Below are 25,792 nucleotides of genomic sequence, written 5' to 3' on the forward strand. Positions count from 1 at the left end.
GCTCATGAATAAATAAATAAAATAAAATAAAAAACCTGATTATTTCTTAAAAAAAAAAATAGAGAGAAGGGACACAATTTTAAGTAGAGAAAGAGCTCTGAAAATGTTATATTTGGGCAGACATGAAGGAAATGAAAGAGTGAGCCATTAAAATACTCAAGTGAAGAGAATTCCAGAATTTCAGGCAGAGAGAATAGCCAGTGCAAAAATCCTATGGCCAAGACATCCTTGTTCATTGAGGAATTGTAGGGCAGCCAGTGTGGCTGGAGCAAGGCAAAGGTTGGAATAGTAGATATGAGAGAGAGAGTATGTAAGGTCTTTGGAGGTACTCATTGAAAGGCTTTGGGTGAGAAGGAAAGGCATTGTTGGATTTTAAGCAAAGAAATGCCAGGATCTGATTTATGGTTTAATCAAAATTATTCTGGCCCTTTATTGCACTCTTTTTTTTTTTTTTTTTTTTAATGGGTCTCTTGTATTCCTTTAGTTGGCTCTTAACAATTATGGGAGAAACTGCAACCTCTCACTTGGTTGGCATAGCGACATGAAAAAATAAAGGTTCAGTAGCAACAAAACAACCAAGGATTTAAAACGAGCAAAGATTGGTAATTTAGATCTGTAAAATTTTTGAAGCCATCACAACCTTCCCAACAAAATGAAAAGTCTCTCCGTGGTGGACATGATCATCAAGATGGAGTTTTGAGGTGTCCCTTTTTGCACTGTTGAACTAGCATGTTACATTAACAACTTCTAACAATTTTACCTTAACATCTTCTAAACAGTGTTTCTCGAAGTCTCTATCTCCTCCTCCTCCTTCTTCTCCTCCATCTTGTTGTTGTTGTTGTTGTTCTTCTTCTTCAAGTCCAATCTAGTTAAGAATTGTACTTTGGTAAAATACAATTAAGATAAATTGCTAGGAAGTCAAATACAACATAAAGACATGCAGAATGCAAGTCCAAAGTTGTATTATTAGATTTAACAGACATAAAATCTTATTTCAGTAACTATAATAAAAATAAACAAAACAAAAGAGAATTATCAAAACAGTACTTATTGTCCATTGAGAGTGTGTGCCTAGTTGATTAGTAGAGAAAATTACTATTATACTCATAACTTTTAGATGTTCAGTAATTGTAAATAAAAAATTTTAAGTGGGAGTGCCTGGGTGGCTCAGTTGATTGTCTAACTCTTGATCTCAGCTCAGGTCTTGATCTCAGGTCATTAGTTCAAGCCCCATGTTGAGGTCCATACTGGGTGTAGAGCCTACTTAAAAAAAAAGTCATAACTGAAGTAGAAGTTTGCTATGTTAAATAAATGCCTGTATATATACTTTGAACAGACACCATGCATATAAATATTTTAAATTTAATATGATAAATGAGTTTATTAAATTATCTAACCTGGTTTGGGTTAACAATCACACTTGCATAATATGTGAATATGTACTGCTCTTTATTTAATTTTCATAACATTCCTAGTAGAATAATCAGCCTCACAGAGGTCTGCTGATGGAAATGGAAGAAACATTTTATAGCAATTTCAGTGAGTTTGGGGTATTCATTTAAAATTTTTTATCCCAAGTGAAGGGAGTGATACTCTATTTTCAAAAGTCATCTTTAATCTGTAATCACTAGCTAGTTTCAATAATTTATCCCATAACTTTTTAGTTCAACTTAAATTATCCTTTGATGAAATAAAAAATTCTGGATCCACTAATTTCTTATATGAGGATTTTTTTAAATGAATGACCAATTTAATAAAATTCCATCTGCTGTGGACTGAATCCTGTCCCGTAAACATTCACGTTAAAGCTCTAACCTCCAACGTGACTCTATTGGGAGATAGGGCCTTTAGAAAGATAATTAAGGTTAAATGTGGTCATGAGGGTAAGACCCTGATCCAATAGAACTAGTATCCTTATAAGAATAAATAAATAAATAAATAAATAAATAAATAAATAAATAATAATAAATAAAACCACCAGAGAGCTTGTTCTGCCTTTCTCACACAGTATACATATGCACTGAGGAAAGGCCATGTGAGGACAGAGTTTGCAAAGAAGGAAGAGAACTCTCACTAGAAACTGAATCAGAACCTTAGTTTTGGACCTCTGTTCTCTAGAACTATGAGAATATAAGTTTCTGTTGTTTAAGCCACTAGTCTGTAGTCTTTTATTCTGGCAGCCCAAGGAGACCAAGGCAATTCAATTCATAAAGTATTTGCTGACAACACTTTGCAGATGATAATGCTGAGATCATTTTTTACTTGTTGACAATTATTTTTAAATTAAAATTGTGATACAGCAATCTATAAAAAAAACTTGTTCTTCAAAGTTTCTGACTTTTAATTTTGCTCTTTGATTTTAGCTCCTATTTTCAAAAAGGAAAAACAAAGAATTCCTGCTCATCAGGAAATACAAGATCATTAAATATAGCAAAGATATCAGTCAATAGAGCAAATCAGACTTTTCTATTGATTATGTTTAAATATTGAGACAAAACTGATTTCTTGTCCTGAGAAACACCAAGTTTGTTCTATAGTTCAGTCTTGACATAACTTTGCCGCTCAATACCAATAATAACTGTTTATGGCCAGGTTCCATATTATCACAATGGTCTGTGGGGGGAAAAAGCCCATAAAACAGAAGCCCTAATTTGTAACATTTACTGATTTTCTTGAAGTAGGTATCCCCATCATGAATAATTTCAGTCTAAGTGTTAAGTCACAGAACACAGCATTTGGAAAAAATAGTAATGATCCATTCTGATGGACCAGTGAAAGCCACCTTCAGCGCATTTGTTCTTACATAACTTGAAATTTGTACTATGTCATTAATTGTTGTTTACTTCAGCCGATTGAAGAAAAAAAAAAATCAAGACTCTCTCCATGAAGAAAGCATTGCATTGAGTTACATTGTCTCATAAGCTACTGGGTAGCTGCTCCAAAATGTTTGCCTTTGGCAATTGCAGCATCAGAACCTTCCCTAATGCAAAACACGAACTGCCAACCACATTTTTTTACAAAGTAATTCTTCATAATTTTATCGTATCTAGAGCTAGTTGTGCTTCTCAGCATTGAAGCTAAAAGAGAATTTAAATAAGAGCAGAGCTTTCTTCCTTTAAATCTTCATTTTCAAATTGCACACATACTAAAAGAACTGCTACATAAGAATTTATCCGCACATTTGTCAAGTTACAATAAAAGAATGCTTTGCCAGCTTCATTTATTCAATGAATTGGTTTTCCATATCATTAGACAGTTTCAGAAATCATTGAGCTATGATGCATTGGAAAGTAAAACTTAAGCTATTTTCTTTACCAGAATCAGCAAACATTTCTAAGCAAATATCTTTGATGTAGTCATTCACTAATGTCTTAGCAACTGTATGTGTATTTTAGTTTTAGCAAGCCCAAATGCCACTTCCTAAAAACCCATGAAACACTAATATTTTATGTAAAATATTGAACATATACTTCTATTGGCTTTTTAAAAAAAGATTTATTTATTTACTTATTCATGAGAGAGAGAGAGAGAGAGAGGCAGAGACACAGGCAGAGGGAGAAGCAGGCTCCATACAGGGAGCCTGATGTGGGACTCGATCCCGGGTCTCCAGGATCAGGCCCTAGGCTGAAGGCGGTGCCAAACCGCTGAGCCACCCGGGCTGTCCCTCTATTGGCTTTTTAATTTAATACTTTTTATTTCAAAAAATTATTTGGTTTTAAATTGAATTTTTAAATGTTTTAATGTATACGTGATTAGTAAATTTTGATGATTTCACAAATTCATTAGGTAAAACAACTCCATAAATAATACATTATGGTTTTAGCACTTCACCATCAATTGGAAATAAAAATCCAAATCAGTATATGAGCTAACATATTTTCAGGTAAATTTCATCAGAACTTTTTTTGCCCTTGTTTCTATGGAATCATTTCCACTGTCCACATTCAAATACTACTGTTACCACATTCAGCAGATTGTATACCTTTTCTTGTAAAATAAATAAATAAATAAATATTCAGTGATGCTTGTGTGGCATATAATTGGAGTTAAAGCAAATAATAAGAATTTTATTTCTCTAATTTAGAAATTAATCTTACAAGATAGATTATAAAATAGGCTTGATTAAAATTCAAAATGATTATAAAAACAAATCTATAAAAATAAATGCATATATTATAAATAAATGCAATATATATACTGGATATTTGTATACTTTTGGGTTACAGTTGGCAAAGCAACCTTGAATTGTCACACTGTCACATGGTTCTAGTGCATATGGTATGCATACAGCTTGAGCTACAGGCAGTTCACCATATAAATTGTAAAATAAGGTGTTTACACCTTATGCAATGACCTGAGTCTACTTATCATGTTTTTAGATCTTGCAACAATGTCTAACTGCTATACATTTTTCTAAGTGCTTAGTCTCAGTCTTTGTCTTACTGTCTTAGACTGGCAACAGTTTTAAGAATGTGTACCAAACTTTGGACCACCTTGAGTGGTGCTTTCACAGAGAAATCTTTCCCCTATGTAGATATAGCTCAGACATAGCTTGGATCATGAACAGACTGGTGATAAAGAACTGTTAACATCTAGTAAGATTTCATCTTGTGCTAAGTATTTCACATGGATCATATAATTTAATTCTCACATGATCTAAGAGGTTGACACCATTTCCACTCCCAATAAATAGGTGGAGAAACAGAGGCTTAGAAAGTTTAAGTAACCAATTCCTAGTTCATATTGTCTCTCAGGATTAGTTGAAGGAGAGACAAAATGGGGCACTACCTTAGTAGTGGGATTTGAAGGAAGATAAAGACCCACTTTGTCCACAGTAATTCCCCTCATTGGCCCACTCTTCTTTCACACTGGCTGAAAATTGTTTTTGATACATGAAAAATTGGTTTGTATGGAGGTTTTAGGACATGGCTTCCACATTTGCATGGTTGTGTGCCATGTTTATCATCTTTGCCCTACATTTCTGCTAGGAGAGGAGGATAGTCACGAGTCTCCAGGTGACAAATGATTCAGGCTCAGAATGAGAGGGATGAGTTGGAGGAAAGGGGTGAGGAAAAGATGGAAAATAAGAATTATTGATCTGACCTGGATCTTTTACATGAATTTTCAACTTCTTGAGAGTTCCCTTCATTCTTGCTGTTTTACCTTTTGACACTATCCCCTTCCCTCTTCCACCTCAGTCACTTTTCTACCGAAATACCATAAGGCTGGAAGTAAGGCTTCTGTTTGAATTCTAACAGTACAGGACAACCAAAGGTGAAGGTACTCCTTCATCTTCTCTTCTGTTTTTCAGTGAGCTGAAGGACCTCTAAGTGCCTATACTACACAATTAAATAAAAAATACCTACATTTTGTGTCAGTTTTACATTTGTTGTGGGTTCATAGCAGCTAATTTAAAAATTAAATATAAGCTAATTGTGATGACTACCCCAAATCCTGGTCCATCAACAAATTAGCCTGTGCTTATTTGTGTATTGTGTGTGCTCCTGTCTATGTTTGTGTTTCCAGAGTTTTTGAGAATTCTAGAGGCAAAGAACCTTCACAAGTACCTACACTCTAAGTACTTTCTAGAATGATCTTTTTAAAAACAAACAATTATGTCATACCCCTGTTTAAAATCTGGGTGGTTTCTCACCGCCATAAAAATGAAATCCAAAACCTTTAACAAGGATGTTCAGGTTGTTCTAGATCTCACTGGCTTGACCTATCATTCTTTACCTGGCACACTCTAAGCAAACTGAACACCTTGCTGTTTGATGCTTTGTACTCTCTTGAGCTGGTCCTTCTTCCACTTTCCTCTTTACTGTGTAACTTCAACTCATCCTTTAAGCCTCATCTTAAAGGTTACTTCTTTCTGGGCAAAACCTCCCTTGCCAGAACTCTGCACCTTCTCTGTGTTTCTATAGCCCACCTTCCTTTCCTATCAGCTGGTACAACTCCCTGTGGCTATTGTGTATTCAGTGGCTGGCCCTCTCCACCAGTGTGATTGCCTGAAGAGCAGGGGCCTTGCCTGTACTGCTTAGCAATGCATGTGCAGCAGTAAGCAAAATGCCTCACTCGTACAGGATTCTTAGTGAATCAATGTTGAATGAATAAAGCCAGTCTGAATTCTTATTGAAAAAAAGTTAACATTGCCACCATAAAATTTCCCACAATTGACATCACTTGATTTAAATTGCATCACGTTTCTTCAACCTTGATAAGTGTTGTTAGCATTGTCCTTACAGAATTCTGTGCTTGTTTACAAACGTTTTTGAAAATATTTTTTATCATCCTTTTCTCATTTTCTTGGTTATATGGTAATCTCTGGAATATTTTTAAAGAATGACAGCTTTATTATCAGGTACACACAGTTACTTATGGTCAACACAAATCAGATTGCTTTACTCCCTAGTTTGTAACTATTTTAATTGAATATAAATATGTTTTTCTAAAATGTCTTTAAATAATTTTTAAATGAATACTGTTGCATTTGTTTTTCAGTATCAATCTGCTTATTATATGATTTTAATTTATATAATACAGAAGTGGACTCAGACAGCTCCTGTTCAGCTATAATTGGTAGAATTAGAAACAATATTTTCCTATTGTTTCCATCAGAATTTATTCAGTGGAAGAAATCTTATTATTATTCAGATTGGGATTGTGGAATTTCACAGGCACTAGAACAATGATTTTTGGGAAGAGAACAGCCTTGTGAAAGAACTGCTGTATAAAAATGTTGAGGGGGACAAGGAACAAGGATTCTTGTACGTTGTGAGGAATATTTAAAGACATGTAGCTGTCTGTTAAATGTTTGTCTTGTTTATCCACATTCTGAAGTTTTATTTTCAGACCCCAGATAGGAAAAGGAACTTATCATTAGGGAGCAGTTGGGGCAGCAGAAGCTGCTGGAGGCTGTGAATATGCCTCATAGAGTTCAGCGCCCAGCATAGCAGGATTCACTGTAGACACCTGGGGTGAGTAGGAACCTGCAGGTCATCTCTGGTGGCATAGTCCACACTATCACCACCACTATCAACAACAATAACAAAAGTTAATACCTAAACCAGGTATCAGGAGAACTGATGCCTCCCTGTTTTCAAGTGTGCTTCACAGAGAATTCACCAAAACAATATCTTTATTAAAAAAAAAAAATCCAACACAACTGAACAGTAAAAATCCTTTAAAATTATCTGTAAATACATTGGCAAGTGGTCTGTAGACAGAATGATTAAATATATAAAAACCAAGGATTGTTTTATGGATGTCTTTCAGCAACTTTTTCTTAGCATTCCCAAACACCTTACCTGTGATAGATTTGAGATCTCATACAAAAGTCAGGCAATTAACACTTCAAAAGTATTCACCAACCAATCCTAGTTGAATATTTTCTCCTGTCACATCCTGGTTCTCCTTGATTTCATGACGTCTTGGATTTAACACTCTCTAATTTCTGGAATGAAATCATCTATGGTGAGGGGTAAGGGCTTTAACCAATGGCAAAGGAGATGTAAGGCTGTGCTCCACTAAACCATATGACTTCAAATGGTCTATATTCAAGTTTACTCCCATGAAGTGCTCCTCTGTGTTGTAGGGCAAAAGGATAGTAGGTCGCACTTACTCTGCTTCTAGTGCTGATACATGATACTTGCTTCTATAATCTGGGAATGTTTAAAAAAAAAAGAAATACAAATAAACAGTATAGAAGGCTCATTGCATACACTTAAAAATTTGTGGGTTTCTTATTCAGACTATATATTCACACACAGAAAAGTTTCGTATAATATTAAATCTTGGGAGAGAAACACACTTCAAGTTTAATTTTACGTCAAAAAGGAATTTTTTTTCTTCAAATTATAAGTCATTTTGATTTTAAATGTATAGTCATAAGCAGAATTTCTTGAAAGCCTAACTGGTTTTATTTTTATCCTTGACTGTATAGTTCAGGTCTTCAAATTGCTATAAATGTAGTTATGATATAATGTGAATAAATCTAAATAGTTAAACTAGTTCAAGCTTTTCTAAGTAGACTGAGCATGTAGGAGATAAATGAGGTTGTCTTCTTTTTATAAATCTGTTTGACTGGCCATCATATCCAGTGATAGTCGAGTGGGACTTGTTAGAGTCAGGTCATTAACCACCAGGGGGCAGATCTCCGTGGCCTTATTATGTAATCGGTTTACAACACTGAGGACTTCCTGCAGTCCTTTGGCTAACAGTTACTAAACTGAGATTTATCCCCACACTTCTGTCTCCTGCTATATTTCCTTCTATGCTCCCACTATACTGACTCTCCAAATTCTTTGAATGGCCCATACTCTTTCCTGTATATTAGATAACCTAACAGAAATCTTTTATATCAGTCCCTCCCCATCTCTTCAACTGACTAATGTCCACACGTGCTTTAGGTCTCAGAGCAGACATAACTTTCTTAGGATAGTCATGCTTAATTACTTTCTCCCTACCCACACTTATATACATACATACACACCTAAATTAAGATCCCAAGCCCCTCCTCCCCATAGTACTGGTCACTTTTCCTTCTTTACTTTTACACTGTTTGTAATTCTTGTTTAGTCTCTATTTTCCCCACAAGTCTTTAACACTAAGGGCAGAGGATAGTGTGTCTCATTCTCAATTGAATCGTGAACATAACAGAACATCTATGTAAGTGAAAAGGAGGAAGGAAGGAAGGAAGGAAGGAAGGAAGGAAGGAAGGAAGGAAGGAAGGAAGGAAGGAAGGAAGGAAAGAAGGAAGGAAGGAAGGACGAAGGAAGGAAATGGGGGGGTAGGAAAGATCTGTGCAAGATTGTAAAATCTCTATTCCAATGGATTAGGAAGGTATAGACATTCTCTGATCTGGCTAGTTAGACCACACAATGCCTTAAGGTCCCTTTAGTTCTGGATTATGTTAAGTTAGCTGTACCTTCTACAACCTTTGGTCTATTGAAAAGACAGCTCTTGTGTGGTTCACTGGGAAGATTCTGGAACAGAACTGGATCAGTTAACTCAACTAAGCAGAGGACATATTTACCCCAACTGATCTCAGGTAACAAGGAGTTAACTGTGGTCAGTCATATATATTTGGCCCAGGTCCCTGCTCTGTGAGAAGCAAGTGATAAAACACTTTCTCTGGCAGAGTTATGTTCCAGAAACTACAGGGTATGACTCTGTGGGTATAAATAAATCTACCTCTTGACCAAAACAATCTTAATACTCTCTTCAGTTTGACTCAACTTTAGGCAAGTATCTTCCTGACTATGGGCCCCTTGACTTCCCTCTTCTTAGAGCTTTTAATTCAAAAAATGTTATAAATTCTTTCTTTTTCCTTTGGAGGTCTACAATTTCACTTAGCCTTTTGCCAGTTTTACAGCAGATAAATTCCTTTTTCAGGGACCTGGACGCCATCCCTTTGAAATGTAGTCATCAAGAGTGATAGCAAACCCCTGTCTCCCAGTTTCTGTGGGAAGGTAGGAACCTAACTTAGATAAATGACAATTATTAAACATACAGGTCTAACCACACTGACCAAGCTCCCCTCAGTGTCCTCTAGCACTTGCTCACTAGCTCACATCAGCACTTAAATCTCCCCAACTTTTGTTTCAGCAGAGTGGAGTTCAGTGCCTCTGGCCTATTGGAATAATCTTGAATAAAGTCTTTTTTGCCTGTTTAACTTTATCCACTGCAGTTTTTCTTTGGCATCTGCTTGGGAAGAGATCACAGACACTCACAAGAGGTTTGGCTCTGCTCAGATGTATACTTGAATTAAATTGGAACTACATCACTCATGAGCAATATGTATGTTCTAGAAGGTGACCAAATTAAAAACTCACTGAATAAAACACCAGTTAACTTCCTTTTAGTGAGCAGGATTATTTTTATTTTGGGTAGTGGGATTGTTTTCTTTTAATGCTGTTATTTTGAAATAACACTGAGGGGGAAGCATCTGATGGCTTCTAGGCAATGCAATTTTGAACAATGTCCAGGAGCAAAATCTGTGGTTGTCATGCTTCTGAGGTAAATCAATTTCTACTCCTTAAATGTAGCTCATATAATGATCTTGGTTGCAACCTTGAAATCTTGCTGAGCTCTTATTGTGAAGCCCTGAGTGCATGGGTTTTATTTTATTCTGATTTGGACAGTAGCTGATGGGATTTGTGGCCTAAAGAACACAGAGTTTGGGAGCCAGACTGCCTGGATCCATATCCTGGATCCACTGGGACTTCAGTTAGTTGGTGAACATCTGACTGAGTAAAAGTAAATAGTACAGAATCTGATGCCTCGTAAATGCTCAATAAATATTAGTTCTTGTCATTGCTACTAACATGATCTTCATCATCACTTTCACTATTGTGAAAAACAGACAGGACTTTATGATTTCAGAATTTACTATTCTCCACCAAAAAAAAAGTCATTGATAAACCAGCAGTTCTGATTTAAAATAGACTTTCAGCCTTGCTGAATGCTTCATTTATGCATAATGCTGAGATGTATTTGTGAGACCTTTGTCTTTCTCTCTCCCCACCCCAATCCCTGAACCTTTTTTAGTGATGGATGGGCAGACAGAGATGAAGTCATTGAAGGTTATGAGGTGGAAGCCAACGGGGGAATCACAATAAAGCTGCAATCTCCGGAGGTCCGGTCATTTGATGATTATTTCTTGAAGCTGAGGCTGGACACTAATACGAGGAATCCCTGGTTTCCTGAGTTCTGGCAACATCGGTTCCAGTGCCGCCTACCAGGACATCTTCTGGAAAATCCCAACTTTAAAAGAATCTGCACAGGTAATTCACATTCACAAAATAACAACTCACTAGTTACAACTCTAGCCCCATTGCAACTTGTTGAATTAGAGTGGAAGGTGTCAAGGCTGGAGTTCCAAAGACTAAGTTACCATCTTAATTTATAGGATAGCTAGAATAAGGAGAGTGTACATATTACCCCAAGGATTCATGTTTCTATATTCTGGAAAAACTGCTTTGGTCTCTGATGGAGCAAGTTGTGAGAAGAAATAATGTAGGTCAAAGAAAAGCAAACTGAGAATTCAGGTATCTAGTATTCAGGCCAGAGGGAAGAGATTTTATTGCAAGCCTGCTTAGGAAATGTTAGCCACAGACATAAGGAAGCAGCATTGGTTTGATACCTTTTTCTTCTTTATAACTCATGTCAATATATGTCAGGAGAAGATGAGATAATATTATCCAGGGCCACACCACTAACATGGGGGTATGTAGACATACGTGGCTACAAACTCTGCACTCTCATCTGTAAATAGGAGTGACATTTCCTGGTAGGACAGATAATTCCCATGCGCTGCTCACTGAAGGCATGACAGGAAAGTACAGCACATTGTTCCAGGTCTTTCAGGGTTTGGTGAACTCCATTGGATGTCCTTTTCTGCCTTCCCAGGAACTACCGTACTTCTTAACAGACTTCTTAAATAGTAAGTTTTATTATTATCAGTACTGCATAGAGACATTGCTGTTCACTGTCCTTTTTTAGTATTGCTTAATGTGACAAAATAGAGCACATTTGGTCTACTACAGTGTCATTCCAAGCCAGTTGTCTATACTGGGTTGATAACACAGCATGATGGACAGGCATTAAAGATGGTGTCACCATTGACTGAACTGGGAAAGACTCCAGGAAAAGCAGAAAGGATCAGGAGCTAGATTTCAGATGGGTTAATTTTGAGATGTCTATTAATTAGTGATGCAGCTATAAATGTCACTTGGTCATTGTGTTTTATGAATAAAATTCAAAATACTACTTATTAAATAAGATGCCTTTTTGCAAGGATTTCCAAGAAAATATCTTGTGACCTAAGCTTTCAAAACAAATTTAGAATCCTGTAGCCATGTCGGTTTTGAAAATCATTTTGGGTTTCCAGTTGTCACAGTGCATGCCAATGTCAAGGTTAAAATCTGAACTTGGTTAACATTCATAGTAGAAAAAAAAAAAGCACATTCATGAATTGTTCTTATATTATGCTTGATTCTCAGAGCTATTTTTAAGAGCTTCTTATGTGATTACAACCTTTAATAAACATGTTTATGTTTGCATTTCATTCTGGAGTCAAGATTAGCAAATATTTTCCTTTGTTCTTAGTTCTAAGGAATACCAAAGGCTTATTTAACTTTTCTATTTGGAACTACTTCATGAACTTTATTAATCTTTTCTGCTTCAGGAATCCTAGAATTTTATCTTTTCTGTGCAGGAATCCTAGAATTTTCTCTTTATCTTCAGCAATGTTTATGTTATTTACGTGTGTATACATTCATGTAAATTTACCTTTCTCTTCAGTTTTAATGTCTGCATTTCTATGAAATTGGCTTCAGTGTTATTGAAGAATGACTAAACCTTCATTTATGTATCATTCTTAACTAGTAGAGATCCTTGAATAGCAAATAAATTTCACAGTCTTCTAATGAATATGCAGACACATTTATGAAAATTAATGTGAGGAAGTTGAACGAACCCTTCCATACTATTGATAGCTGCTCTTTCCATCACCACTTTTACCCATTGTAATTGGATCATTTTGGTGTTTTGGAAAGTTTTGATACTGCGGTTAGTTTCCACAGAAACCTTTATTGGGCTTAATCTCAGATGTCAGTATTTAAATAGAGAGTTTACATACACTAGATTGTCAGTTTAAATATTAAGAGTTCTGAGCCTAGGCTGAATAATTTGAGAATCATGTGGATAATTAAAAAGTACTTCATATAAAGTCTACATCACTGCTTAATTAGTTGGGTATATCAAGGGATTGGAGATGGTACTGACTGAAACATCAAAGCCTAACTTTTTTAAAAGAGATTTATTTATTTATTTGAAAAAGAGAAAGAGCATGAGCAAGAGGGAGGGGCAAAGAGAGGAGGAGTCTCTCCTCTGATCAGGGAGCCTCAGGCAGCAGGGCTCACTTCATCCCAGGACCTTGAGACCATTACTTGAGCTGATGGCAGATGTTAAAAAGATTGTGCCACCCAGGCACCCTTCTCTCTTTAGATCTGTTAATATTTCTTTATACATTTAGGTGCTCCTATGTTGGATACATGATATATATAACATAAAATATATATTTATAAAATATATATAATAAATATATATATTTATAAAATATATTTTTATATTGTATATTATATAAATAATATGATATATAATATAAACTATATTTTATATAAATAATTTATTATATATTTACATATTTTTTATATATTTTATTTATTTAAGAGAGAGCAAGTGAATATGGGGTGTGCGAAGAGGGAGGAAGAGAGTATCTCCAGTAGACTCTGCACTGAGTATACAGCCTTATGTAGGGCTCAATCCCATGACCCCCAAGATCATGACCTGAACTGAAGCCGAGAGCTGAATGCTCAAGTGACTGAGCCATCCAGGTCTCTCATATTTTCTTTACCCATTTATCCACTGAGAGACACTTAGGTTGCTCCCATGTCCTGGCTATTTTAAGTAGCTGCGATGAACATTAGAATGCATATATTTTTTCAAGTTAGTGTTTTTGTTTCCTCAGGATAAATACCCAGAAGTGGAATTGTTGTATCATATGAAAGTTGTATTATTAATTTCTTGGAAAAAACCTCCATACTATTTTCCAGAGTACAATGCCCCAATTTCTATTCCCACCAACAGTGTACAAGGGTCCCCTTTTTTCCACATCCTCAGCAATACTTGTATCTTGTTTTTTGAGGATAGACATTTGAACAGACATGAGGTGATATCTCATTGCAGTTTTAATTTGTATTTCCCTGATGAGTGATATTGAACATCTTTTCATGTACTTTGTTAGCCATCTATATGTTTTTTTTGGAAAAATGTCTATTCAGATCCCTTGCCCATTTTTTTTCACCATTTTTTTTCTTTTGTTATTGAGTTCTGTGAGTTCTTTATATATCTTGGGTATTAACCTCTTATCAGCTAAAACTTGTAAATATTTTCTCTTATTCAGTATATTGACTTTTCATTTTGTTGATAGTTTCCTTTGCTGTGCAAAAGCTTTTTAATTTAATGTAGTCCCTCTTATTTATTTTTGCTTTTGATTTCAAAAACCAAAAAAAACATTGCCAAGACTTTCTTTTAGGAATTTTATGGTTTCAGGTCTTATGTTCAAGTCTTTAATCCATTTCGAGTTTTTTTTTTTAATGTATAGTATAAATAAGTGGTCTAATTTTTTTCTTTTGTGTGTGGCTCTTCAACTTTCCCATACCATTTCTTGAAGGGAATATCTTCCAATGAAACTTAATAATGAGGCAAATATATTATGAAAATTAGTAACAATCTAAAAATTGTGAATGGTGGTCTCCAAGCTGGAGCAATAGTATCCATGTATGGGGAAAGCTAGATATATAAGCCTGAATAAGCCTTCTAGAATATGAGAGAGAACCTGGAGCAGAAATAGGATGACCTCTTAGTTGTAGTAATATTGGATAAATCAGTCTTGGGCCAATATACTAGCTGATACTTGACACATGAGTGAGCTTAAATGAGTTGAGTCATGTCCAACCCAAAGCAGCAAAACTTCCTACCTAGTTGGCTCCCAGATTCATGAACTAAATAAATACTTGTTGTTTTAAGCCACTAAACTTTGGGGTGAGAGAGAGAGAGAGGCAGAGACACAGGCAGAGGGAGAAGCAGGCTCCATGCACCGGGAGCCCGACGTGGGACTCCATCCCGGGTCTCCAGGATCACGCCCTGGGCCAAAGGCAGGTGCCAAACCACTGCGCCACCCAGGGATCCCCTGATTAAAATCTTAATAAAGAGTTCACCTTGATGTAAAGTGCTAGTATATGTTTAGATATTCCCAAATGGTTACATATGGGTTACTCTATATCATATATGTTGTAATGCTTCTCACCAGTAAAACAGTTTTGCATTTCATTTCTTATGCGTGTTTGCTCCTGGGAAAACTCACATAAAGTCAAGTCATAATTTCGGCAACCATAAGAACCATACATACAAAAGAAGTTACAGTCTTTTCATGATGGTAGATTAAACATACTTGGGGTATAGCCAAGTTAGTCTTTTTCCTGTATTTTTATATTTTTATTGAGGTATAATTGACATGTGGAAAACTGCATGTATTTAAAATGAACAATTTGATAAATTTTGACATGTGTGTATGCCCAGGAAGTCATCACCACAGTCAAGATAAAGACTATATCACTCCCCAAATTCCTTTGTGTCTTACTGAAAACTCTCCCCTCTCACCATTCCCCAAACCTCTTCTCTCTCCTATTCACATACAATTTTCTGTCACAATAGTTTATTTGCAGTTTCTACTCCTGTTTTTCTAAAGGATTTTCTTCATTTATTTGAGAGACAGACAGAGAAAGAGAGAGAGGAGAAAGAGGGACAAGCAAACTCTGTGCTGAGCCCAGAGCCTGACTTGGGGCTTGATCCCACAACCCTGAGATCATGACCTGAGTTGAGATCAAGAATCCTGGCTTTACCAATTGAGCCACCCAGGCACCCCCTATTCTTTAGTATGAATGAAATTGTATATTGTGCACTCTTTTCTGTCTCCATTCTTTCATTCAGCTCAGTTATGTTGAGATTCATCATTGTATTGCATGTATCAACAGTTCATTTTTTAAAATTGCTGAGTGGTATCCCATTATCTAGGCATAACACAATTTGTTTATCCATTTACCTGGTAATGGGCATTTGGGTTGTTCCCAATATTGGGTTATTACAAACCAAGCTAAGAACATCCATGTACAATCTTTGTACAGACATATGCTTTCTTTCATTTTAGGGCAAGTCTTAGCTGTGGAATGCCTGGATCTTGTGGAAGGTGTATGCTTAACTTCTTTATTTATTTTTTGGTCCTCTTCATTATGGAGATATATAATTGGGAAAACTTCATCATAAAGGAATCAAACACAAAAGATAAATGGTTTGTTAGAATTTACTAATCAGTGTGACTTTCAAACTTCTTCATGAATATTTCTGCTATATGGAGGTAATAGTTAAAGTGAACCAAGTTTTGGGTCATAATAGCTACTAAACATGATTCTTTTTTAGATGCTGTGAAATGTAGGTTACCATGTCTCTGGAAAACTTCCTCAGTGTGTTCTCTGGAGATGAATTCTCTGGTGCCTGCTTTTTGTTTTGTTTTGTTTTTTTACTAACCTCATACCCTAAGTTATAGTATATATTTGTGCTCTGATGAGTAGGGGGGCATATTAAATATGGGATAGGGGGGCATCACATAGGGATCAGCCTGCCAGTTACATTTATAATCTAGGTCCTGTCTCTAGGCCTCTGTAGTACACTTGGGTATACTTCATATCCAGGAGCTGCTTTTCAAACCTCACACCAAAGATTTGTGTGAAATAGTGTTAACATTGCTATCATAATCACCTGTGCCTATGTCAATGTCCTGTCATAATTCTATATGGCCACTCTATTTATTTACTAGTTGACCTTTCTCTGGAGATCATGACCACAAATCCTTATAGAAGTTTGATGGGCATTCATGGGTACTACATGAGACTAGTATTAAAATTCGCCAGAAATATCAATAAATTGAATACATAGGGATTTACCTCAAACAGTTCTGGTCTAATACTGTAATCAACTGAATACTGTTATCTAATCCATGTGGCTAAGTTAATAGCCCAGACCCTAAGATGATATGAAGAAGAATCTTGTCCCTTAGATTAGTGATTCTCAATTCTGGCTTGTTAAAGTCATCATGAAAGCCGTTAAAAAGGCATTCCAATTTATATTAACAGAAGTGACTTAATAAGACAAAGCAAGTTTTGTTTGGAAAAAAGAAAAAGGTATTTCATGGTACCAAGTTGGGTCTCACACCATACCAATTAAATCAGAATCTCTGAAATAAAGCCAAGCACTTACATTAAGGATAGAAAGAAATTCATACTTAAAATTTACAAGCCTTTTAGCTCTTTTTTTTTTTAATTTTTAAAATTTGTAATCATCTATCACTGTTCAAGTTGAGAGCTTGCCAAGGTTTTGGCTGTGACTGTGGCAGCTGCAATAGCTAATGAGAATTTAGTAATTTCTAATGTTGAATCGGTCTCTTCCATTTGTTTTATTTATTGGTGGGCTGTTTAAAGCATTAGCATTCCAAAATCAACAAATCATGGCTATATACTATGTTTCTCTGTGTCCAGATTGGGCAATTACTATATTAATTTTCTATTGCTGCCGTAACAAATTACCATAAAGTCAGTGCCTTAAAACAACCTAAATTTATTATTGTACAGTTCCATAGGCTGGAACTCAAACAAGGGTCTCATTGGGTGAAAATCATCAGATGTCAGCAGAAATGCATTAACTTTAGGAAGATTCTAAGGAAGAGTCTATGTCTTGCTTTCTTTCTAACTTCTAGAGACCACCCACATTCTTTGGTTAATGGCTCCCTCCCTCCTTATTCAAAGCCAGCAACAACGTTGCATCTCTCAGACCCTATTTCTATAATCACATATCTCTCTGACCAAAGCTAGGGAAGATTCTCTATTTTTTAAGGACTCTGATTAAATTAGTCCCATCCAGATAACCAAAGATAATCTTCCCATCTCAATGGAAATTGAATCACATCTGCAAAGTCATATATCCTAACTTTTTGCCATATATCCTAACTTATCCACAGTTTCCAGGCTTTAAGATGTGGGCATCTATATGGACTAACAGGTCCACCACAGTAAATGTTTAGACAGAGTGAAGGATTAGCTTCTCTAAGTCCTTTCTGATAGTAATTTCTGTAGCTCTTTTGTAGCAGAACTACATCTATTAACAGCTGCGATGAGAAAAGGATATAGCTCTTTAGGAACATATTTAAACACTCAATTTCACTGTGTTTCTATGAAACACAATCTAGACCATTGAGTACATATGCCTCTGGTTGACCAGAATGATATCTGTATGCAGGAAGACCTTCCATTTCCCTAATCCTTGTTTTTTAGTTTTCCATTGCTGGGATTGTTCTTCTACACCCCAAACACTATGCTTTTACCACAGAGAAACAAAGAACTAATTTCTTGGACACTTCAACTTTCTGTAAAGCCAAATAAAATACATAGTCTGTATGTATTCTTACAGATATTTTTTTGTCCAGCTCTTAATTTACCCAATATAAATGATTTTCATCTTTCTCCCACATATATGCATCAAGATGTCAAACATTCTCCAGGACTCTTGCTGTATCTTAGACCTAGAGCCTAACTAGAGTCTTAGTCTCTTCTCTCTTAGCAGTTGTCTTGATTTAAAAGATTTATGGGTGCCAGCTTAATTACTTCAGAGACTTTATCACAAAAATAAGAATTTTGATTTGGTCATTGCCATGAAACTGAGTTTTCATTTGTTCTTTGTAGCATAAACATCTTCTCAGTTATTTTTTAAGAGTTGGAAATGAGAGTTAATTTCATTTTTATCTCTGCATATTTAATATGCCTACCTCCTTGCCTCAGCATGCAAGTTCATCTGGTAAAATACCTGCATTCCAAGTTATTATAGGTAACAATGTTACTGAATGTTTTGCCACTGAATAATAATGGATTTATGTCCTTTTAGACCGTGGTCACAGTTCCTCACCATCTGCTTCCTGTTTTTTTTTTTTTTTTTTTATGACAAATATTTTTTTTTTATTGGTGTTCAATATACTAACATACAGAATAACACCCAGTGCCCGTCACCCATTCACTCCCACCCCCCGCCCTCCTCCCCTTCTACCACCCCTAGTTCGTTTCCCAGAGTTAGCAGTCTTTACGTTCTGTCTCCCTTTCTGATATTTCCCACACATTTCTTCTCCCTTCCCTTATTTTCCCTTTCACTATTATTTATATTCCCCAAATGAATGAGAACATATAATGTTTGTCCTTCTCCGACTGACTTACTTCACTCAGCATAATACCCTCCAGTTCCATCCACGTTGACGCAAATGGTGGGTATTTGTCATTTCTAATAGCTGAGTAATATTCCATTGTATACATAAACCACATCTTCTTTATCCATTCATCTTTCGTTGGACACCGAGGCTCTTTCCACAGTTTGGCTATCGTGGCCATTGCTGCTAGAAACATCGGGGTGCAGGTGTCCCGGCGTTTCATTGCATCTGTATCTTTGGGGTAAATCCCCAACAGTGCAATTGCTGGGTCGTAGGGCAGGTATATTTTTAACTGTTTGAGGAACCTCCACACAGTTTTCCAGAGTGGCTGCACCAGTTCACATTCCCACCAACAGTGTAAGAGGGTTTCCTTTTCTCCGCATCCTCTCCAACATTTGTTGTTTCCTGCCTTGTTAATTTTCCCCATTCTCACTGGTGTGAGGTGGTATCTCATTGTAGTTTTGATTTGTATTTCCCTGATGGCAAGTGATGCAGAGCATTTTCTCATATGCATGTTGGCCATGTCTATGTCTTCCTCTGTGAGATTTCTGTTCATGTCTTTTGCCCATTTCATGATTGGATTGTTTGTTTCTTTGGTGTTGAGTTTAATAAGTTCTTTATAGATCTTGGAAACTAGCCCTTTATCTGATATGTCATTTGCAAATATCTTCTCCCATTCTGTAGGTTGTCTTTGAGTTTTGTTGACTGTATCCTTTGCTGTGCAAAAGCTTCTTATCTTGATGAAGTCCCAATAGTTCATTTTTGCTTTTGTTTCTTTTGCCTTCGTGGATGTATCTTGCAAGAAGTTACTATGGCCGAGTTCAAAAAGGGTGTTGCCTGTGTTCTTCTCTAGGATTTTGATGGAATCTTGTCTCACATTTAGATCTTTCATCCATTTTGAGTTTATCTTTGTGTATGGTGAAAGAGAGTGGTCTAGTTTCATTCTTCTGCATGTGGATGTCCAATTTTCCCAGCACCATTTATTGAAGAGACTGTCTTTCTTCCAATGGATAGTCTTTCCTCCTTTATCGAATATTAGTTGCCCATAAAGTTCAGGGTCCACTTCTGGATTCTCTATTCTGTTCCACTGATCTATGTGTCTGTTTTTGTGCCAGTACCACACTGTCTTGATGACCACAGCTTTGTAGTACAACCTGAAATCTGGCATTGTGATGCCCCCAGATATGGTTTTCTTTTTTAAAATTCCCCTGGCTATTCGGGGTCTTTTCTGATTCCACACAAATCTTAAAATAATTTGTTCTAACTCTCTGAAGAAAGTCCATGGTATTTTGATAGGGATTGCATTAAACGTGTATATTGCCCTGGGTAACATTGACATTTTCACAATATTAATTCTGCCAATCCATGAGCATGGAATATTTTTCCATCTCTTTGTGTCTTCCTCAATTTCTTTCAGAAGTGTTCTATAGTTTTGAGGGTATAGATCCTTTACATCTTTGGTGAGGTTTATTCCTAGGTATCTTATGCTTTTGGGTGCAATTGTAAATGGGATTGACTCCTTAATTTCTCTTTCTTCAGTCTCATTGTTAGTGTATAGAAATGCCACTGACTTCTGGGCATTGATTTTGTATCCTGCCACGCTACCGAATTGCTGTATGAGTTCTAGCAATCTTGGGGTGGAGACTTTTGGGTTTTCTATGTAGAGTATCATGTCATCGGCGAAGAGGGAGAGTTTGACTTCTTCTTTGCCAATTTGAATGCCTTTAATGTCTTTTTGTTGTCTGATTGCTGAGGCTAGGACTTCCAGTACTATGTTGAACAGCAGTGGTGAGAGTGGACATCCCTGTCTTGTTCCTGATCTTAGGGGAAAGGCTCCCAGTGCTTCCCCATTGAGAATGATATTTGCTGTGGGCTTTTCATAGATGGCTTTTAAGATGTCGAGGAATGTTCCCTCTATCCCTACACTCTGAAGAGTTTTGATCAGGAATGGATGCTGTATTTTGTCACATGCTTTCTCTGCATCTAATGAGAGGATCATATGGTTCTTGGTTTTTCTCTTGCTGATATGATGAATCACATTGATTGTTTTACGGGTGTTGAACCAGCCTTGTGTCCCAGGGATAAATCCTACTTGGTCATGGTGAATAATTTTCTTAATGTACTGTTGGATCCTATTGGCCAGTATCTTGTTGAGAATTTTTGCATCCATGTTCATCAGGGATATTGGTCTGTAATTCTCCTTTTTGGTGGGGTCTTTGTCTGGCTTTGGAATTAAGGTGATGCTGGCTTCATAGAACGAATTTGGAAGTACTCCATCTCTTTCTATCTTTCCAAACAGCTTTAGGAGAATAGGTATGATTTCTTCTTTAAACGTTTGATAAAATTCTCCTGGGAAGCCATCTGGCCCTGGACTCTTGTGTCTTGGGAGGTTTTTGATGACTGCTTCAATTTCCTCCCTGGTTATTGGCCTGTTCAGGTTTTCTATTTCTTCCTGTTCCAGTTTTGGTAGTTTGTGGCTTTCCAGGAATGCGTCCATTTCTTCTAGATTGCCTAATTTATTGGCGTATAGCTGTTCATAATAGGTTTTTAAAATCGTTTGTATTTCCTTGGTGTTGGTAGTGATCTCTCCTTTCTCATTCATGATTTTATTAATTTGAGTCTTCTCTCTCTTCTTTTTAATAAGGCTGGCTAATGGTTTATCTATCTTATTAATTCTTTCAAAGAACCAACTCCTGGTTCTGTTGATCTGTTCCACAGTTCTTCTGGTCTCGATTTCGTTGAGTTCTGCTCGAATCTTTATTAACTCCCTTCTTCTCTTGGGTGTAGGATCTATTTGCTGTTTTTTCTCTAGCTCCTTTATGTGTAAGGTTAGCTTTTGTATTTGAGTTCTTTCCAGTTTTTGAATGGATGCTTGTATTGCGATGTATTTCCCCCTTAGGACTGCTTTTGCTGCATCCCAAAGATTTTGAACGGTTGTATCTTCATTCTCATTAGTTTCCATGAATCTTTTTAATTCTTCCTTAATTTCCTGGTTGACCCTTTTATCTTTTAGCAGGATGGTCCTTAACCTCCATGTGTTTGAGGTCCTTCCAAACTTCTTGTTGTGATTTAGTTCTAATTTCAAGGCATTATGGTCCGAGAATATGCAGGGGACAATCCCAATCTTTTGGTATCGGTTCAGACCCGATTTGTGACCCAATATGTGGTCTATTCTGGAGAAAGTTCCATGTGCGCTTGAGAAGAATGTGTATTCAGTTGAGTTTGGATGTAAAGTTCTGTAGATATCTGTGAAATCCATCTGGTCCAGTGTATCATTTAAAGCTTTCGTTTCTTTGGAGATGTTTTGCTTAGAAGACCTATCGAGTATAGAAAGAGCTAGATTGAAGTCACCAAGTATAAGTGTATTATTATCTAAGTATTTCTTCACTTTGGTTAATAATTGATTTATATATTTGGCAGCTCCCACATTCGGAGCGTATATATTGAGGATTGTTAAGTCCTCTTGTTGAATAGATCCTTTAAGTATGATATAGTGTCCCTCTTCATCTCTCACTACAGTCTTTGGGGTAAATTTTAGTTTATCTGATATAAGGATGGCTACCCCTGCTTTCTTTTGAGGACCATTCGAATGGTAAATGGTTCTCCAACCTTTTATTTTCAGGCTGTAGGTGTCCTTCTGTCTAAAATGAGTCTCTTGTAGACAGCAAATAGATGGGTCCTGCTTTTTTATCCAGTCTGAAACCCTGCGCCTTTTGATGGGGTCATTAAGCCCGTTCACATTCAGAGTTACTATTGAGAGGTATGAGTTTAGTGTCATCATGATAATCTATTCAGTCTTTGTATTTGTGGACTGTTCCACTGAACTTCTTCTTAAAGGGGAATTTTAAGAGTCCCCCTTAAAATTTCTTGCAGAGCTGGTTTGGAGGTCACATATTCTTTTAGTTGCTGCCTGTCTTGGAAGCTCTTTATCTCTCCTTCCATTTTGAATGAGAGCCTTGCTGGATAAAGTATTCTTGGTTGCATGTTCTTCTCATTTAGGACCCTGAATATATCCTGCCAGCCCTTTCTGGCCTGCCAGGTCTCTGTGGAGAGGTCTGCTGTTACCCTAATACTCCTCCCCATAAAAGTCAGGGATTTCTTGTCTCTTGCTGCTTTAAGGATCTTGTCTTTATCTTTGGAATTTGCAAGCTTCACAATTAAATGTCGAGGTGTTGAACGGTTTTTATTGATTTTAGGGGGGGATCTCTCTATTTCCTGGATCTGAATGCCTGTTTCCCTTCCCAAATTAGGAAAGTTTTCAGCTAGAATTTGTTCAAATACATATTCTGGCCCTCTGTCCCTTTCGGCGCCCTCGGGAACCCCAATTAAACGTAGGTTTTTCTTTCTCAGGCTGTCGTTTATTTCCCTTAATCTATCTTCATGGTCTTTTAATTGTTTGTCTCTTTTTTCCTCAGTTTCCCTCTTTGCTATCAACTTGTCTTCTAGGTCACTCACTCGTTCTTCCACCTCGTTAACCCTCGTCGTTAGGACTTCTAGTTTGGATTGCATCTCATTCAATTGATTTTTAATTTCTGCCTGATTAGCTCTAAATTCTGCAGTCATGAAGTCTCTTGAGTCCTTTATACTTTTTTCTAGAGCCACCAGTAGCTGTATAATAGTGCTTCTGAATTGGCTTTCTGACATTGAATTGTAATCCAGATTTTGTAACTCTGTGGGAGAGAGGACTGTTTCTGATTCTTTCTTTTGAGGTGAGGTTTTCCTTCTAGTCATTTTGCTCAGTGCAGAGTGGCCAAAAGCAAGTTGTATTGGGAAAAAGAGAAAAAGAGAGGAGAGAAAGAAGGAAAGAAAAGAGAAAGAGAAAAAAAAGGGAAGAAAAAGAAAAAAAAAACGAAAAAAAAAAAAGGGAAGAAAAAGAGAAAGAAAAAGAAAGGAGAAAAAAACGGGGGTGGGGGAAGGATACAAATCAAAAAGCAAAATAAAACAAAAACAAAAACAAAAACAAACAAAAAAAGAACCACCGGGGAGTATCTTCTGATTCTGTGTACTTTAAGTCCCTTGGCTTCTCCTGGAAGTTGTCCGTCTAGCTGGTGTTCTGGGGGAGGGGCCTGTTGTGCTGATTTTCAGGTGTTAGCAGTTGGGGGAGCTGCTGTGCCCCTGCCTGGTGCAGGGCTCAGTGGGGGGTGTTTACCCCGTGAGGCCGCAGGAGGAACAGCCCCAGTGGCGGGGCAGCTCTGGAAACCTGGATTCAGCTCCGGCAGGAACTCCGTCTGCAGGGCCTGGAGGCTCCGGGGCGGGGCCGCTGATCTGCTCAGCTGGGGCAGGAGCGTCCTCGCTGTCCTGGGCCCTCCCGGCCTCTGCCTGTCCCGGGGGAGGCGGGATCCTGGGCTGTGTCCCGGCGCCCTGTGCTCCGGAGCCTGCGCTGGTGGATTCGCGCTCCCGGGCCGCGCAGCCCCCTCCGCGGAGCCGCCGCCCGAGCCCCTCCGAGCTGCTCCTGGAACCGCGCAGGCCCCTCTGCACGGAGCCTCTTCCTCTGCCCGAGCCCCTATGAGCTGCTCCCGGGGCCGCGCAGCCCCCTCCGCGGAGCCGCCGCCCGAGCCCCCCGAGCTGCTCCGGGTCCCGCCGGGTCCCGCCGTGCGCGCTGCAGCCCTTAGGGAGCTCGGCGCACTCTCCTGGGCGCGCAGTTGCTGTTACTGTCCCCGGGAGCCCGAGGGCATCCCCGCCCTCCTGGTTCCTGCTCCCACTCCCCGCGAGCCCCTTTCCGCCCGGGAAGGTCGGTGCAGCTCCTGCTCCTCCGGGACGGGGCTCTCCTGTCCTGGGGACACTCGCCCCGGCCTCAGCCCGGCTCCTCGCGGGGCCCCTCCCCCTTGGAGGCCTTTGTTCCTTTATTTCTTTTTCCCCGTCTTCCTACCTTGATAGAAGCGCGAATTCTTCTCACTGTTGCATTCCAGCTGGTCTCTCTTTAAATCTCAGGCCGAATTCATAGATTTTCAGGATAATTTGAAGGTTTTCTAGGTAGTTTGGTGGAGACAGGTGATTTTGGAGACCCTACTCTTCCGCCATCTTGCTCCTCCTCTCTGCTTCCTGTTTTTATAAGCCTCATACTTAATGATTCATTGTCATTTTTTAGTGTATTTTATTTTTAAGTATGCTCAATGCCCAGCATGGAGCCCAACACAGGACTTGAACTCAAGACTCTGAGATCAAGACCTCAGCTGACACCAAGAGTCGGATGCTTAGCTAACTGAGCCACCCAGGTGCTCCTCATGGTTGTTTTATTGTTGTTACAGCATTCTCCTACTTTTAGGTATCAATTTTCCCTTTTCGTTTAGTTAGGAGAGGTGAGAATACATTGTTATAACAGATGACCCCTAACTTAATGTCTTTTAAGAAGAAAAAAATATTCCTTGTTCATGCCACATGTTCATTATGTAGTAGTTAAGAGACTACTCTATGTCTTCTTCACCATAGGACCTAGTCTGATAGACCAGCTTCTATCTGGCACATTGATAATTGTTGTAAGGAAACAGAACATGACCAATGTGATCTGGAGGCAAAGCTTCTGCTAAAAACTATATATGTCACTCAGTAACATTTCATTGATCAAAGCCAGTCCTATGGCTCAGCCAAATATCAATGGAGAGAAGATACATAATCCATCCTAAGGTATCTAATGTTTATGGGTAGTAATACAATCTATGAAAGTATGAAATCAGAATTCACACTGGGGCTATTTATTCAAGGTACATGTGCATATATGTTTTGAGTTTTTGGTTTTGAACTCACTTAAACCTTTAATTGGCAAAATTACCTTGTCAAAATGCATGGAAAATTTTTCCAAAGATAAAAAGAAATTCCCTTCTTTACCGGGGCTAAATGAATTGTAGGAAATTTTTATTAAGACAGTAAATGAAAGATTCAGAACTCCAAGGCTGAGAGACATCAGCCAAAAGGGCTTATCAACAA

The 25,792-nt window shown here is 37.7% G+C and overlaps 1 protein-coding gene across 7 annotated transcripts in view; it reads left to right on the forward strand.

The window, feature by feature from the left end:
• GRM1 (glutamate metabotropic receptor 1) overlaps nucleotides 1-25,792 on the forward strand; it is a 394,410-nt gene that overhangs the window by 273,755 nt on the left and 94,863 nt on the right. For all 7 annotated transcript variants that reach the window (XM_025422500.3, XM_049113507.1, XM_025422504.3 and 4 more), the window contains one exon: nucleotides 10,549-10,784. In XM_025422500.3, coding sequence (XP_025278285.1) covers nucleotides 10,549-10,784 — 236 coding nt within the window. The remainder of the gene's footprint in view (nucleotides 1-10,548; nucleotides 10,785-25,792) is intronic.

Source organism: Canis lupus, chromosome 1, assembly GCF_003254725.2.
Source record: "Canis lupus dingo isolate Sandy chromosome 1, ASM325472v2, whole genome shotgun sequence".
Classification (NCBI taxonomy): Eukaryota; Metazoa; Chordata; class Mammalia; order Carnivora; family Canidae; genus Canis; species Canis lupus.